The sequence below is a fragment of the Perissodus microlepis genome, chromosome 8 (genome assembly GCF_051167445.1).
Source record: "Perissodus microlepis isolate ML-2025 ecotype Zambia chromosome 8, ASM5116744v1, whole genome shotgun sequence".
NCBI classification, from domain to species: domain Eukaryota; kingdom Metazoa; phylum Chordata; class Actinopteri; order Cichliformes; family Cichlidae; genus Perissodus; species Perissodus microlepis.
In genome coordinates this window covers 29,365,378-29,383,292 of record NC_140468.1, presented here as the reverse complement: position 1 = coordinate 29,383,292, position 17,915 = coordinate 29,365,378, and the positions used below count along the sequence as shown (strand labels likewise).

General features: G+C 43.3%; 1 protein-coding gene across 4 annotated transcripts in view; it reads right to left on the bottom strand.

Annotated features, from left to right (window-relative positions):
• Window positions 1-17,915, bottom strand: part of exoc6 (exocyst complex component 6) — a 64,943-nt gene that overhangs the window by 20,289 nt on the left and 26,739 nt on the right. For 2 of the 4 annotated variants that reach the window (XM_084938543.1, XM_084938544.1), the window contains exons 6-20: window positions 16,580-16,633; window positions 16,223-16,373; window positions 15,977-16,135; window positions 14,956-15,024; window positions 13,967-14,050; window positions 13,298-13,344; window positions 13,014-13,134; window positions 11,668-11,739; window positions 11,490-11,587; window positions 10,981-11,086; window positions 10,746-10,855; window positions 10,529-10,640; window positions 10,318-10,452; window positions 9,686-9,865; window positions 8,926-8,955 (exon numbers count right to left, since the gene is read on the bottom strand). In XM_084938543.1, coding sequence (XP_084794669.1) covers window positions 8,926-8,955; window positions 9,686-9,865; window positions 10,318-10,452; window positions 10,529-10,640; window positions 10,746-10,855; window positions 10,981-11,086; window positions 11,490-11,587; window positions 11,668-11,739; window positions 13,014-13,134; window positions 13,298-13,344; window positions 13,967-14,050; window positions 14,956-15,024; window positions 15,977-16,135; window positions 16,223-16,373; window positions 16,580-16,633 — 1,528 coding nt within the window. The remainder of the gene's footprint in view (window positions 1-8,925; window positions 8,956-9,685; window positions 9,866-10,317; window positions 10,453-10,528; window positions 10,641-10,745; window positions 10,856-10,980; window positions 11,087-11,489; window positions 11,588-11,667; window positions 11,740-13,013; window positions 13,135-13,297; window positions 13,345-13,966; window positions 14,051-14,955; window positions 15,025-15,976; window positions 16,136-16,222; window positions 16,374-16,579; window positions 16,634-17,915) is intronic. The other 2 variants (XM_084938545.1, XM_084938546.1) reach the window with 1 other exon arrangement.

The window sequence follows — 17,915 nt, the reverse complement described above, 5'->3', positions numbered from 1 at the left end:
ATATTCTCAGCAGCATATTAAACATATCAGGTCCCCATGAGGAGAATCCTGTGCTAACGGCTGTCTAAATGACTCGGGTAAAGTTTGTAGCATGCGTGCTTGTTGTTTTTGTCTGCTTCCACTTGTCTTTGCACTAGGATGATGTCGGAGTAAATGTGCAGTCATATTCGTTGTGTTCCCACTAGTGCTGTCAGCGTTAATCTCGTTAAAATGACGTTAACGCCATAATGCCGCAAATCTCCGTTAACAAGTTACCGCGGATCGCCCCGTGCGTGGGGCTGGACGGCGTCAACACGTTAACGAGCTAACTGCGCTAACGCACTAGTTCCCACCAATTGAGCATTGCGTGGCACATCCGACATACTGTTTTACTTTTGTCCATGACGCGCTTACCATCAGGGTCATACGTCACATGAAAACCAAAATAGTTCCAAAGGCCAGATCTGAATGAGGGTGGGGGAGGTTCAGTTTCGGGTAGCGTTCAGGCAGTTGCCATGTTGCAATGAGCTTAGCTTCTGTCTCGCTAGCTTGCGCTGTGCTCAGTGGATCTGCACTCGACAGTGCAGCCTAGGCGGAGTAGTCGAACACAGATCCACTGAGCTCTCAACACAGACAGCATCGTCAGAAGAAAAGTTGATAAAATAAATGAAAAATGTTGTATTGTTTGATACATATGCGTACCGAACCGAAAGCGCTGTATCGAACGGTTCAATATCGACACGAGTATCGTTGCACCCCTAATATACATATATATATATTTTCTTCCAATTATCCGGGACCTGGTCACAGGGGGCTCTAGCAGCTTAAGCAGATGCCTGAACCACATCAACTGTCTCCTTTCGATGCGGAGGAGTAGCAACTCTACTCTGAGCCCCTCCCGAATTGCCGAGCTCCTGACCCCATCTCTGAGTGAGAAGCCAGCCACCCTTCGAAGAAAGCTGCTTGTGTCCACAATCTTGTTATTTCAGGCTACGTCCACACTGGCTCGGAAAGATTTAAAAACGGCGTTTTCGTCTGAAAACGCTCCGCGTCCACACTAGTGTTTTCAGTCGTTTTCACAGAATTGCATGTGCACATTGAAACAGCCGAAAACGCTTACGTTCCAGTCCTGCGCATTTGTGAAATCTATCTGGAAGCTATCTGGAGCATGTACAGACTGTCAAAATTGAGAGCAAACAAAACAACTGCTGTGTAATGCCCTTCGCTATCTTAGTTTAATTGGTCACATGACTGCATCATATAACTAACATGCGTCATCGTTTTAGAAAGTCTGCATTTTCGCTGTCCACACTGTGACGCGAAAGCACCGTTTTCAAATGTATGCGTTTTCGAGAGCGTTTTGAAAACGCTGCCCATGAGTGAAAACTCTGTCTCAGTGTGGACGGGAGGCCAAAACGGAGAGAAAACAATGCATTTTCAAACGAAAACGCATTAGTGTGGATTTAGCCTCAGGCACTACCCAGAGCTTGTGACCATAGGTGAGGATAGGGACAAAGATCGATCGTTAAATCGAGAACTTCACTTTTATACTCTCCTGTCTTTTCACCACGGACTGGCGGTCGAGTCTGACTTATTTCCAGCACAGTGAACTAAGCTCTTGCAATGGTTGTACAACGGGTCAGACACCTTATACCCCCGATGCCTCTCCCAGAGAATACTCTGAGGGACATGGTCCAGATAAAAACGGCATTGTTCCTCCTGAATCTGAGGTTTGACTAACAGACTCTCCTTTCCAGCACCCTGGGATAGACTTTCCCAGGGAGGCTGACGAGTGTGAGCCCCCATAGAGTTGGAGCACCCTCTGGTACCCCTTGTTCAAATTGGCAACCACCACCCCAGTCTGCCAATCCAGGTACTGCCCCAGATTTCCATGCAACACTGTAGAGGCGTTTTAACCAAGACAGCCCTACAACATCCAGAGCCTTCAGAATCTCAGGGCTAACCTCAGCCCCCCGAGGGGCCGTGGCACCAAGGAGTTGTTTAACTGCCTCAGTGTTCTAATTATCGGTGATGTATGAGCCATCCCCCTGCTTCCACTATGGAAGACGTGTCAGTGGAATTAAAGAGGCCTTCAAAGTTTTCCTTCCACTACTCAACAATGTCCTCAGTTGTAATCAGCAGCACTCCACTTGCAGTATACACAGTGTAGGTAGAGCACCGCTTTCCCCTCCTGAGTTGCCTGACAGTTTGCCAGAATCGCTTCAAGGCAATCTACAAATATTTTTCCATGGCCTCACTGAACTCCGACACCTGTTTTTACTTCAGCCACAGGCTAACCAAGCCTGATAGGAATCCGTCTTTGGCCTGATGGCTCCCTTCACCTCTGGTGTGCACCAGCTGGTTTGGGGTTTACCACGACAGGCACCGACCAGCTTGCAGCCACAGCTCAGTGAAGTGCAGCCTCAGCTGGAGGCGCTGAACATGTTCCCCAGTCCTCCTTAGAATGCTGTTGAAGCTTTGAAGGAGGCAAGAGTTGACCATCTTGCAGACTGGGGCCTCTGCTAGACGTTCCCAGTACACCCTGGGCAATCAGTTGACAGCTCAGTCCCTCTCTTTATCCGAGTGTCCAGAACATACGGCCGCAGATATGATAATCTGATTACCAAGTGGATTATCAACCTGTTGCCTAGGGCAGCAGTCCGCAACCCCCGGGCCACAGACCGGTACCGGTCCGTGAGTCGTTTGGTACCGTGCCGCGAGAGTTGAGGCTCGGGTGTGAAACTCATGGTTTTCAGGGTTTTTAGCGTTATTTTTTTTTATCATTTTTATTGTTAACTCTGTTTCCATGGGTGTTGTGTTATGAATCATCTTTTTTTTGGTACCCGTACTAGTTTTATTTTGTTGTATTTATCTGTGACACCTCAAAGGCCGGTCCATGAAAATATTGTCGGACATAAACCGGTCCGTGGCACAAAAAAGGTTGGGGACCGCTGGCATAGGGTGTCCTGATGCCACGTGCACTTATGGGCACCCTTATGTTCGAATATGGTATTCGTTATGTCAACTAACAGAACACCGCTCGGGTTAAGGTGGGACTAGGGCAGGGCAATATGGCCAAAAATATTTATCACGGCATATATTTGAAAATTTGCGATAACGATATAACTGACGATATAATTGACGTGAGACAAAATACTTTACAACTCCACAACTTTATTAGTGCAAAAAAAACCCATCAGTGTATTTTCACTTAAACAAGCAGCTGTTTTTTATGTGCATTAAAGTTATATAAAAATTTAACAGTGCAAATGCAAATTCTTTGCTGACAGTTTAACCAAAAGGCATTTCCAGTGGAAACTGGCCGACATATCCTCAGCATAACCATGTATAATATCCACAAAACTTAAGAGGTTATACACACACAGTACGGTAATATTATGTTGAAGCACAGTACGTATCACTCCGCGAGGCTCCGCCTACGATAGCTGTAATGCTCCGACAATCCATCAAGCGGTGCGGCTTCATAGCTTAGCAAAGTCGTACTGAAACATTTTTTTACAGATTTTATGTACTACATAAAATCGGTTCAGTAATAACGACGGCCCGCTTGCTACCAAAAATAGTGCTTTGGTGTGTATCTGACGGACGAAAGCTAAACCAGTTCCACACCACTGAAGTTGCAGCATTTTTACAAACCAGTTCTGGTTCATCCGTTTCACTCAACGATCCGCTTTCGCTCTCCTCATTCTCCATCGCCGCCATGCTTTTTCTGCCATGTGCGTATGAAAACAAAGGCACTGCGCATGCGCGTTTTACCCATATTCTAAAGCAATATTTCATTTTCTCATCATTGCCTAACATTATACCGGTATTACCATGAACGGTATGATATGGCCCAGCCCTAGGTGGGAGAGGCCGTTTCTCCCAATCACGCCCTACCAGGTCTCACTGTTGTTGTCGTGCTGCTCATGTGGAGAGAGTCCCCGGGTGGAGTATCTCAAGCTCCTCACCCAGGGACTCCGAGAAGGAGGGTGGTCCCATGTCCCTTGATGTTGTACTGATAAGAGTCTTCTGAATCGCTCTTGACTGGTCCCACACCCAGGACCAATTTGTAGGGAGAATGTACCATCGGATAAAAAGCCCTGGGATCCCTGGGACACACGAGCAACTCCACCACGATTAGGTAGTGATTCACGGAGGGGATATAAATGTAAAGTTTACAATAAATGAACATCGATAGTAAGTTGTTAACTGTATAAAATAGTGCATTTCACAATATCTTTTACAATATATGTGAATAGCACATGAAGTGATTAATTACCACTCCATCATGGACATCTTGCGGCCCTCCCAGTATACTTTTAGACTGTGTCGTCATCGATGGATCTGCTATGCTGGCCAGCAAGCCCACTCGGTCTTACCAGTTGAGTGCCCTGTATGGAGCTGGAAGCGGGTCTCTGGAGGAGGTGTGGATCACAGCAATCTTCGCCGGCTGGGACGTGCTCCTAGTAGCATCAATGTAATGTTTAGCAGAGCTCCGAATGGCTCTGCTAAACACTAGGTCACTGGTGAACAAGTCCTTCGTTGTAAACGACTTTGTTCTCTCGTCAAGGCTGGACGTCCTGTTCTTAACAGAGACTTGGATTCGCCCCGGTGAGTCCTCTTCCTTTTCAGAACTTCTTCCACTGGATTGTGCTTTCTTTAACTCTCCTAGGACCACGGGCAGGGGTGGAGGACTAGCCTCGGTTTTTAGAAGTAAACTCCGTGTGCGGCAACTGCCTCCTGCCTCGTAATCCAGCTTCGAAGTACAACTACTGGAGCTGTCCAGCATCCCCCGGACCCTCTGTGCGGTGGTGTATCGATGTCCGAAGCACAACAAGGACTTTATCCGTGAATTTGCTAATCTTTTAGGATTTATCTTTTTAAATTATGATCGTGTTCTTATTTCTGGTGATTTTAACATTCATATATGCTGTGAGGCGGACCTATTGGCTAAGGACTTCCTTGCACTTATTGACTCTTTTAATCTCACTCAGTGGGTGAGAAAATCAACCCACATAAAAGGCCATACGCTGGACTTGGTATTGTCGTATGGACTGGATATTTGCATCACGGACATTAATGATGCTGGGATTTCGGACCATTTCCCAGTTATGTTTGATGTTCAGTTATACAATATGGAACTGAACTCTGAGGGTCCACTGTGCCTATTGCGTATGATTAATCCTGAGGTTGTTGTCCATTTCTCTGCGGCCTTTGCTAACTCTGTCTGTTACGATGACATCAGTAATGCACCTCTCTTGGTTGATGGCGTAGTCAACTCTTTCATTTCTAAATGCTCTTCTACTTTGGACACTGTGGCTCCAGTAAAGACTAAACGCCGTAAAACCTCTCTCTTAGGCGTGAATGTCATCGAGCTGAGAGGAGATGGAAAAAAGATCAACTTCAGGTGTCCCTTGACATTCTGCATATGAGCCGGTCTAAATTTCAGAAGGCTGCCAAATTGGCAAAAACTTATTTTTTGTCAAACATCATTGCAACTAATAGTCACAATACTCAACTTCTGTTTAAAATCTTTAACTCAGTGGTTAATCCCTGCTCTGATGTTTCGATGGGTGCCTCCCCGGCTCTCTGCAAAAAATGTCATTTTATAGATAAAATCTCAGTGTTAAGGGCCCCACATTCTCCGGCAGTAAATCAAGCTTCTTTGCATGACATTATTCCCTCTCGTATCATTAAGGATGCATTGAATACAATCGGGTCCTTATCTTATTTTTTAATGAACTCATCACTGTTATCTGGCTGTGTTCCGACTGTCTTTAAACATGCAGTCGTGCAACCTGTTATCAAGAAAAGCAGCCTTGATCATAACACTCGATCTGATTTCTAAACTCCCTTTCATGTCAAAAATGTTAGAGAAAATAGTGCTTCAGCAACTACAGACCCATTTAGAGATAAACGGTATAAGTGATAAATTCCAGTCTGGATTTAGACCGCGTCACAGCACCGAAACTGCCCTACTAAGAGTTTTCAATGACCTCCTTCTCATTGCTGACTCTGGGCGCTCTGCGGTCTTAGTTCTATTAGATCTGACGTCACCTTTGACACGGTTGACCATGATATTCTTTTGGCAAGGTTGGAACAAGTAGTAGGCCTTAAAGGAAACGTTCTCTCATGGTTTAAATCATATTTCTCTGAGAGGTCGTTCTCTGTCATGATGGGAAAATATTCCTCTTCTTCTGCCCTTTTTCGCTGTGGTGTGCCACAGGGCTCGGTGCTGGGTCCTGTGTTGTTTTCTCTGTACATGTTGCCCTTGGGCTCCATTTTTGAAAAACATGTCTCTTTTCACTGCTATGCTGATGATATTCAAATCTACCTCCACCTGACTGGGGATGTTTCATCTTCACTACATCCTCTGTTTGATTGTTTGAGGGATGTCAAAGACTGGTTATCACGTAACTCTCTTACTTTAAATGAAAAGAAGACAGAAATTATTGTTTTTGATAGAAATATGCCTCTGGGACAACTGACTGGCACACTCGGGCCTGTTGCTAGTCACCTCACTGAAGCTGTTAGGAATCTTGGAGTTTTCATGGATAGCTCCTTCAAACTAGATAAACAGGTTTCTACTGTGGTAAAAACCAGCTTTCACCAACTACGCCAAATTTCTAAGGCTAAACCTTATATACCACACAAAGATCTAGAGAAACTCATTCATGCATTCATCACTTGAAGACTGGATTATTGTAATTCTCTTTACTTGGGCCTCCAATCTTCCCTCCTCCAGCGATTGCAGTTGGTCCAAAATGCCGCAGCACGTCTCTTGACCGGCACTAGAAAGTATGATTCCATCACCCCTGTTCTAGCCAACTGGCTTCCTATTAAATATCGAATTGCTTTTAAAATTTTATTGTTTACTTATAAAATCCTAAATAATATGGCACCTGATTACTTAGCTGATCTCCTCTGTCTGCATAGCCCTAAGAGAGCACTAAGATCATCGGGCCAACTGCTCTTAGTGCAACATCAGATTCTATTGAATCTTTTAAATCACGTCTAAAAACGTACTTGTTTAACCTGGCATTCGAGGCTAATTAGGATAATTTACATCTGGCTCTGCATTTAGATTATGTAATTATTTTATATCTGTAATTTATATTTTATATTGTGATTTTTATCTGTATCATGGTTTTACTGGAAAGCACTTTGGTGTACTTCTGTCTTTAAATGTGCTACATAAATAAATTTGATTTTTTGTTTTGGATTTGATTTGAATATCTGGTACCTGGATTTTGTTTCACATAGGCACCTTGAACAAATTGGAAGTGCTTCATGTTAAATCTCCTTCAAGTGTTAGAAATGCAACTTTGAACGAACTTTGAATTGATCCATAAAGTATAGTACAGCTAGTATAAAACATAGACAAAAACAATCTATTCCCTGGAGTTTAGAAGTTTTATTTATGTAAAGTGTGCCGAGTGTAGCTGCTAGGTGTGGCCTCAAAGAAGTTTCCAGGTTCACTATATAAACACCAGTCAGCTGGTGTTCCTGGTTAGCAGTGACTGGCATCAAGTTCAGAGTTACATGTAGTTTACTGTAGCACTGAAAGTGAGGCCAGAACACAACATTTTTACACCTTACAGATGGGCCTGAATTATGCTCCCTTGCTGACAAACTCACAGACAGCTGCAGAGACCTTGGTTGTTCTTAATTTCCTACTTTCCTCTAAACAGGCATCCATACAGAAGGTAATATCCACCCTGCACTCAGATCCCAGTGGACTCTACGCCTATTTCCAACCATTACAACTCTATTTTTAGAGCAGTTTAAAAAACACAACATAGTTGACCAAAGTTATTTCCAGACAGCAAGAAAATATAAAACAGGTATTAAACAATAATGAAAACTAAATAATAGTAAAACAAAAAAAATTAAGAATAATAGACAATAAAATAAAACTAGAATAAACAAACTCCACACAGAAAGGCCCTGGCCAGGATGTGGAGTCAAACTCAGGACCTTCTTGGTGTGAGGCAACAGTGCTAACCACTGTGCCACTGTTTATAAAGCTAACAGGACATTCAACATTCAACAGCAGAGATAAAAATGAAACCTAGGCTTCAAAAGCAAACGGAGTCAAGAAACACACAGAAACAATTTGACTGCATGAAAAAACTGGGATTTCCATGATGTCGTTTTTCTTCTTCTTCAGTCACCTTTTTCACTCACTATGCATTTACACATCGCTCTTCATTTAATTATTAGTTATTATAAATGTCTGGCTCTGTCTTTGTGCTTCCTCCCCTAACCCCAACCGGCTGTGCTGCCCCTCCCTGAGCCTGGTCCTGCTGGAGGTTTCTTCCTGTTAAAGGGAGTGTTTCCCTTCCATTGTTGCCAAGGTAAAGACTGATTGCAGGGTCTTTACTTTACAGTAAAGCATCTTGAGGCATCTGCTGTTGTGATTTGGTGCTGTATAAATAAAGGTGAGTTGAATTGCAGTATTCTGGCCTTAGCTTTCATATGCAGTGGATGTTACTTCATCCTTGGTCTCCCGCAGATAAAAGTATCTGTTGCTCAAGTTTGAATGTAATTATGGTCTGTGAATGTTTTCATTAGCAACAGTTCCAGATTGTATATTAAAGATAGCTTTCATGTCTGAAAAGTGAAGCCAAAGCAAAAGTGCTGAGTTGCAGACTTGTCAAGTCTTTAGCCAGTTAGCCTGCAGTGTCCCCCTGTACCACAGTAAGGTCTGCCTATCCTGTAATATCCAGTTTCAAAGAGCTAAAATGGAAACAAAATGCTCACAATGGGAATACCTCATAGGTGATGTCATGGTGGCTACATCAATCTTTTATATTCAGTCTATGGCAGAACCACAAGCTTAGAGTTGTGGGACTTCTGAAGGCAAACATTAGCATGCATTGTATCGCCATTCTGCCTGTAGCTTAGCAGCAAAGTGTTATAAATCCAGGCAGGGATACTCACCGACATTGATGCATGATCATTGTTGTTATTCTGAGCAGAGAACCCCCAAACCAACCAAAAATGGAAGAAGGAGAGGGAAAGAGGGAAAGGACAGGAAAAGAAATGTGGCAACAATAAATGGACAGGAGGAGGTAAGTTCAGCTAGAGATATCTTGCATGCTGGATATGTCAAATTAATCAAGGAGTAAAACAATTCAGTTACAAAGCTGTGCATTACAGAAGGTGTGGATGGAGACACAGCAGGAGATAATAAGGAGAAATAGTCGCACATGCAGGTGAGAAGGGCAGGTACAGCCAACAGACCAATCAGGCTGTGAGCTCAAATAACAGTTTCTGATCAAGTCCTTTACACTTTGCTATCTAATGTGCTCCGTTGGGTTGGAGATGATGTCAGTTTGCAAAAACATTGCACAAGCCAGTAACAGCACATCATGCAGAAATCAGCACTGCAACATGTACATAGCTCCACGTAATATCCACAGTATAAACCTTTTTCAGACAGCACCTACAATCTGATAGAAATGCTATGAGGGCGTAAAAAACAACAGAGTGATGGTGGGAAGTCAGGGAAGGAAAAAAAACAAACAAAAATAATCATGCGTTCGTATTATCAACAAAAGATCAACCTCACAGCACGCCACACAGCTAGTGTGTGAACAGAAAGGACAACAACAACACAACCCCACACTGTTCATGTTCCACAGCTCCCAGACAGAGGTGCTGAGCTAACGTGTAGAGGTTGGAGGCGGCTCACACTCACCGGGAGGTGTGTGAACACCTGGAAGGTAGATCGTAGGAAGTTGATCAGGTCCATGAGATACCCTGAGGCGCGGCCGTCAGACTCGGCCATGCCCCATTCGTAGTCTGCTAGCTGGATGAACTCATCGATCTTCTGGTTCAGTTTGGTATAAATCTCTCCCTCTGCAGCATGACGAGCATCCTGGAACAATGTTTTCACAAGATTTAATGGGAGCAAATATTATTGTTCTTCCTACACACATTCATTTTTGGAATGGAGACACAGAGCTTCAATTTCTGCCACTTCATTAAGTATACCTGTTTAACATCTCATTAATCAGCCAATCACATGGCAGCAACTCAATGTAATCAGGGATGGAAGCAGAGACGACCTGCTGAAGAACTGAGCATCAGAATGATGAACAAAGGTGTTTGAACGTGGCTGGCCTTGTCTCAATAACTGCTGATTTACTGCGATTCTCCCACAAAATGATCTCTTATATCAGTTTATAGACTAAAAAAGTGAATCTGTTCACCGGATGAAAAAGCAAGAAGTCAGAAAAGAATGGCCAGACTGCTCAGAGGTAAGAAAGCTAACAGTAAACTCATTACAACCAAGGTATGAAGAAGGTGACTGCTAAAGGCACAAATCACCTTGAAGGTCGACAGTCCGTAGAGTCTTGTGGTGTGAACTGTTTCTGGGGAGACGTTGGTGATGTTTGTTATGAATTCCTCCAGATACCTGCAGGCCTGCTCCAGGTGGGTGGTATTAATGATGATCTGTACCAGCTACAGAGACAAGGTTACAGTTCTAGCCTGAATCCTGAATGCTTTTCACGACTGTGTGTGTGTGAGCAGTTCTAACCTCAGTCAGTCCTATGTGAGGTTTCTTGATAAGGTTTTGCAGACAACTGCTGAGAGTTCTTGTCAGCAACAGGTTGGTAGATTTTCGCAACATGTCATCAATCTCTGTTGAACTGGACACACAACAAACTTGACAGTTGCAAAGTGAAGAGACGGCAGTCCGGGGAGATTAGATATGTAGAAGTGTTCGTGTGGCGAGTGAACATAGAGTAGTGTACCTGCGGTGTAGTGACTCTGAGAACTTGAGGCTGGCGTAAATGAACTCTTTGACCTGGGTGTAGATCTGAGGGACAGACTGGGACATTGGCAGCTTCTTAGGAAAGTCCTGCTGCTTATGCACACAGAAAAACTGTATTAATATTCATCCAACACAAGTTGTCTTTTAGGAAATCTTTCTTTTGCGTGGATGCAACCGTGCCAGATTGGGGAGACGGTGGTACTTGAACACATTACCTTCTCTATCTCAGCATCGTGGAAGGGAAAGCGGCTGACAACCAGTTTATATTCCTCCTCTGTCTCCACTGGGATGGGACTGTAGTTGTCCAGTTCAAAGATCTCTCTATGGGAACACAGATCAGAGTTATCACACACTTTGGTCTCCACTGTTTGTTCAGAAACAAAAAAAATGTTTTAAATGTTTCCATCCCATTTTTCAGTTTAATGTCGTCTCAGTGCCATTTTCAGCATCAATGATATGAAAAAAAGAACAACTTCCCTCACATGGTGCTGATGCTTTGCTGAAACAGTACGAACAAAGCTGATTCTGGTTTTAGTTGTGTGTTTTTAGCTGCTCTGCTTTGTTCAAACAAAATATGCAGGCTGCATACAGACGGGGACGTCACAGCAGAAGAAAGCCTTACCGCAAACACAGTTGTTATTGTCAAATTGTCATTCTTTAGCTTTGTGCCAAAGTGTTTCTGCACGTCCTACTGTGGCAGACGTCACACGTGAGTGAAGCCCACCTGAAAACCAGTGCCCATTTCTTCAGCAGGGTTTCGTTGTACTGGTCTCTAACCTCAAACAGCAGGTCAAACAAACGGTTTACCGGGAAGCCGAACCCCTGCACAAACATCACACAGTCAGAAAACACGTTTTCACACGGCAGAGTCACAAACAAGTCAAGTCCCACTCTTAACCAACCTGTAGTGTGTCAGCAAAGATGACTATAAGATTCTTCAGCTCCAGCACCAAGTCTGGGTCGTCACAGTATGACTGCAGAAAAAGAGCGTCATCACCAAACACTGGTCTAACGTCGCATTATCTGCTTTGCTTCCTAAATCTATGTTCATGTGAGTCTTTGCAGTCCTCTGAACATTGAACACCCTGTCATTCAAAAGCTTGTCCGACCACCTTTAGCAGTAACTGAACTTGTGATTGTGTGAAGTTCTCTTGTTGACAACATTGTTTCAGTTCACTGAGCTTTGTTTAGGCGTAGCACACGTCAGAGCCCCAAACACAGCATTTGATTCTTTTTCTTTCCTGACACTCTGCAGCACATTTGCTTATGTGCTTAGGATCATCGTCCTGCTCCATGACCCACTTTGGGCCTTTGAATACATATGAAGTAACTGCACTGTATACTGTGTAGAGTTTTAACTAGGTATACATACATTTTTATAGGAAGTCTGTCAAAATGCCTACATGACAAACGAGTTAAGCCAGTGCATTAACAAAGGTCCTCATTTTTCCAGAGAGTAGGGTGATTTATCACCCTGAGAGCAGCACAGCTGTATATGAACACAGCCTGAGACTGGACACTCAGTACCAATGGCTGGCCTCTCCATCTACCCCAACAATCTTAAAAAATGACAAATAATTAAGTCTACTTCCACCATATCCAGACCAGTGATGAATGCAAATGTGCTAAATCTGCTCTTTAAGCTGCGTTTTGTTGTCTATTGAAAACATATTGTATCTATTTGACCCGCACTGGGAGAATTTTACGCATTAAGTATATCATCTGCATGTATTCGTTTTGCTTTTTTTTAAACAATCTGATGCAGCCTTGTTACTTTTAGCTGACCATGCACTCGCTGTAAGTGCAGGAGCCCGACAATGTGGACTTGCTTTTGTCAGAGCACAGCAGAGGGGCACAGAGGACACCAGGTCTTTGTTAGTCTTCTCACCCATGCTGTGCGGCCTATTCTCCAGCCTGTTAGCATAATCCTCGGGGTCATTTACAACTGACAGGGCTCCAGCGGGCAGGAATATGCCTTCTTTATCTGCTGTTATTGTTGCAATCTGTCTCTCATTAAGGTCACAATGGCCTCCTCTTTGCCTGCATGTGTATGTGTGTTTTGACCTCTGCTCTTAATAGTGACATCATTAGTGTGTTTGTGGGTGTGCTGACCTGTGAGGGGTATATCATCCACTGAATGAAGGAACTATCATTTCTATTAACTCTCAGCATCCTTTCCATTCACAGTCAATGCCCTGCAGACATTAGAGGTGTGTGTGTGTGTGTGTGTGTGTGTGCGTGCTCCTACAGAGTGTGTCCGGAGTACAGCGATGATCTTGGACAGCGCCATGTTCCACAGTTCATCAGTAAAAGCTCTGGTCACCAGCCCTTGAGTGGCATGGAGGATATGGTCCTCTACAACAAAGAACCTGACCACACACACACACACACACACACACACACACACACACACACACACACACACACACACACACACACACACACACACACACACACACACACACACACACACAGATTTAGGTTCACAGTGAAACAAAACAGCCTGATGAGCATTTGAAAGGAACATCTTACCCCACAATCTGATTGAAGTATCTTCTGTAGCCTTCCACTGTCTCATGCTAAACACACACAAATAGACACAAAGCCATGTTAATACAAATGCAAACGTAACAGTCACCAGTAAGGCAAATATTGAAATAGGAGGGAGAAAAAATAAGTTAAAAGTTGTATTTCTGCAGCTCTTGTTTGACATGGCTTTTGCTTTGTGACTTCATCCCAGGAACCACCGAGGCTCAAGCCTGCTGGGACCTGGAAGCTGATGAACCAGCACCACTCTCCATGGTAAAGATATGGACTGAGATGGTGCCACCTATCTGTGCACCGAGCATGCTGGTGGCAGCATCTTGCTCTGGGGCTGTTTTGCTTTTTCCTGATGTTCACCTAAAACTTTAAAACATCCTTTATAACTTTTTAAATACAAAGTACAGCTGTTTATTTTTCCCCTGAAAAAACAGTAACAGTCATGGTTTTCTAAGCTTTGCCAGAGCTGGATCGCAGCTCCTGTACGATCTGTGAGTAATCTATTTAGTCATAGTAAGAAATACACAGGTTCTAGGAAAAATTAATACAAGGCAGACTGTGTTTAGTGCCATGTAGAGTCACAATGAAAGGCCCACTGAAAAAACCCCGAGCGCTTGTCTGAATTTCATTCACATATGTTAAAGCGCTTGTGTTGCTCACCATGTTAGCCTGAGGCTGCAGAACTAGCCGGGCCTGTTTTTTCCTCTGTTTCCTGTAGTAGTTCTCAAATGTTTCTCGGTCACCCTGCACACACACAGAATACAGACATAGATCAATTAACTATGTGATATATGATGTTACAAACCAGAACACTCAGGTACTATCAAATGCCTTTCCACAGACTGTCCTGGTCCTGGGTCTGGAGACTCGGTGGCTTTTAGTTTGTATTTCTTGCTTCTTTAGTGTTTTGGTGATTTCTAGTTGTTGTGTTTTGTTGTTAGGTCCCTTGTGTTACTTCCAGTCATCCTTGTCTCTATGTTCATGTATTTCCTGTTTTACTTTGACAGTCCCGTGTCCTGTTAGCGTTTATAGTTTTGCTCTCCTCGTCATGCCTGATTAGTCTCGGCTGCGTTCCCCTCCTGTTTCCTATTTCCTCATTATCCTCTGTGTATGTATGGTGTGTGTTTTCCTTTGTTCCTCGTCGGACCATCTGTCAGGTTTCATGTAGTGTTCAGTCTTCCCAGTATAGGTTTTGTTAGCTCCGTGTTAGTCGTCCTTTGCTTTTGTTTGTTGTTGTGTTCGCTAAAATAAAGGCTCGCTTTCTGTTCAACATCCACCTTCATCTTCGTTGTCTGCGTTTGGGTCCACACTTCACCTTCCTGTGTCTGCATTCCCGTCCTTTTTACCTGCTCTGGGCTTCATGGGGCTTAGGTAATAAACAGACCCGGCACTATTTTAGGTGACACAGAGAGGAGAGCTGAGACTCTTCTGAATGTGCAGCAGGATGTCTGATGTAATCACAAGCATTAGAGCTGATCATGAAACAGCTGTGTCTGCTGTATTTCAGGGGTAACGTTGGATGTTAGCACTATAACCTTGATTCCAGTTAATTAGCATAGCTGTCATTAGATAATCAAAATCCAATGAACAGAGAAATAAGGCAGACCAATGGATAGCATTAGTTATTAGCTTCCGCCACAGACACCTACCAACACAGTATAGATGTGTAGACACCTGTAGACGGGCGAGAAGTCCACCAGATCCTGAGCTGTAAGAATCTGTAAGAACACACGCAAACAAATGGAATATGTTAACTGCTTCTTCATATGTTGGTTATTTGGTCATGGTAAATGGACTCGTTCCTGCTCTATCTGAGCACTCAAAGTGCTTTACACAGTGCCTCATTCAGCCATTCACAGAAGCACGTTTTGCTATGTGCTTTCTATTTAACATAGAGCTTCACATACATTCATACTCTGATGGATGCATTGGAGAGCAACTGGGAATCATTATGGCACGCAGACTTGAGCAGCCAGGGATCGAACCACGAACCTTAGCAGGTGACCTGCTTTACCTCCGGAGCTACAGCCGCCCCAACAAGTAACAACCATTCTTACAAAACTGTCTTATGTAATTATAGAAACTTAGTTACAGAATTCCTGATTATGCAGCATGACAAATGGATCACTCTGTAACTAATGACTGACTAACATCCACCTGCACATTTGTTATGTCTGATGAAAATATAATAACAGAAAACTAGAGAAGAAGGAAGAACGATTGAGCAGCCAGGCAGCAGAATCTCAGGCGTTCACCTGTGGGTTAGCCTCACATGGAGCAGAGCTGCACATCACAGCAGTACGAAGGAAAATTAACAGTAAAAAAAAAAAGGGTCGATGCACTGTTACCTGCTGAATTTAAAAATTATATAAGTATATACATGTACCTGAATTTGTTTGGTTAGATGAATCTGCTTTTATTTGGTAAGTAAAGGTGGGCGTACTCAAGTTTATTATTTGTATCTCTGTCCAGAAGCAAAGCACTTTACTTTCAGTCGTTTAAGGAAAAGACGATCCTGTAACAGTGGAAACTTTCATAATCTCTTCTTTTATGAAGAGATTATGCCAAGGGAACGGCTTGGCAAAATCTCTGCTGTCAGTCATGGTTCTTTAAAAGACATCAGTATCTGATCATCACCGCCACGTCAGCTACACACACGTCTTTTCTCACCTCTTCATCAGCCTCATCATCTCCAGTGTCATCATCCATCAGCAGGCCGTTGGGAGTGTGAGCATGAGTTCGCTCATTGAGAGAGTACACGGGCTTGATGTAGTGGCCCATACTGGCCTGCTTGGCTACTGCACTGTTAAAGGTCCTATGCTGCTGTGCCTGAAGACAAAAACACACACGTCAGCAATTTGACTTATTTTTTCCCTGCTATGACCTGAATTATTTTAAATGGAAAAAGGTCTATACCTGTCTCATGGCAGTCTCTCCAACCTTGTCTGAATGCTTTCGAATGCTCTCCAGGAAGTCTTTGAGGTCTGACATGGAGATGTCTTTGATCTCCTCTCTCAGTCTGGGCAGATTTTCAGCCATGATCTGACAGAACCTGTACTGACTGACCCTGCAAGGGATACATCAGGACTATGAAAAAAGAAAAGCAGTCCGATCCAACATCATCTACATTCATTGAAAAAATCAATAAAGAAATACATTTTAAAAACCAGCGCAGTGCAACAGCTGGCAGACTAACAGTCTGACACCTGTTAGCTTCTCATGTTGAGCCAACATTACTGTGACATTCTTTCAGCAGCCTTCGTCTGATCCTACCTTGGGATATAGACCTTCTCCAACTGCTCCATGGTTTTTAGTGCAGCATAATATCTGTAGATGTAAACAGCACAGCATTAGTAATAATAATTCAGAACTACTGCTACTTATTAGAACCATTTAGCATTAAGTCTTCAAATGGACTTGGAAACTTAGTAGCAACACAAGGAATGATTCAGCTAAGAAAACACTGTTTCTGTTGTCAAATGAATACACAGTAAGAAAGCCTCAGATCCTCCAGCTACACCTGGGGGACCCCCAGTGCTTTCAGGCCATCTGAACTATATAACCCCTCCACTGAGCCCAGGGCCAACAGTAAATGTCTGAGGGAAGCACCCATCCCAATATAATGATAGTAAATAATAAATAACAACAAAGTATGACCTATAGCTGCATGTACATACACTGTACATCTATATTTGGTATTTTCTTTTTATTGTCTATTCTGTAACCACAAAGTATTTGGGGTTTTTAATTCTGGGCACAAATAACAAGAGTTCAGTGTACGGTCAGCGTGCTGAGCTCCCATCATGATGCTCATAAGCATGATCTAATTGATCTAATGGATCTAATTGGTGGTTCAAACTGTATTGTACACAAATGAACAGAAGACACTCATCAACTGTAAACGCTGTCAGGAGGAAGGAGAAAGTGCCAGGACGACAGCTTTCAGCACTGATGGCGTGTGTGCGTACGTGCCGTCGGGTGCAGCAAATTAAAATCGTTTTGAATCGGGAAATCTTTCTTTTTAAACCCACCCCTGCTAAGCCGTGACAGAGCAGCAGCGAGGGGGGGCCTTCCTGTGAGCAAGGGCACTTCCTTCCAGTCTCTTAATTGGTACATGGTAATGAACAAGAAAGGGTCAATATTTCCTGTCCAAAGTGAACACCCCTCTCCTCTTTACAGAGACAGGCTTGTAAAGTTTAGACAAGCTAGCAGAACATGAGCTGAAAAGTCGGTGAGATTTTAAACTGGAAAGAGAAATTAGAAATGTTTAGAATTAACAATAAAGGATGACTTCCTGAATCTTATTTTGGAAGGTTCAGGCTTGGTTTCGGCATGGTGTTGGCAGGGTGTCACAGACAGGAAGTGACAGAGAGAGAAAAGGAATGCACATACAACATGTCAATTAATCAGTCGATAATCACGTTCAATTTGCTGGCAAGCAGGTCACAGTTACAAGCTAGCTAACTTGTTACAGTTTTAAGGCCTCCCAGATTGATTTATGATAACAAACTCAACTTTTGGGGGTCTTTATAAACTCTCAACTTATTCCAGACCACACTGTCGCTACGTATGCAAGAATGAATGTAAAAGCTGACTATTTCCTACATCT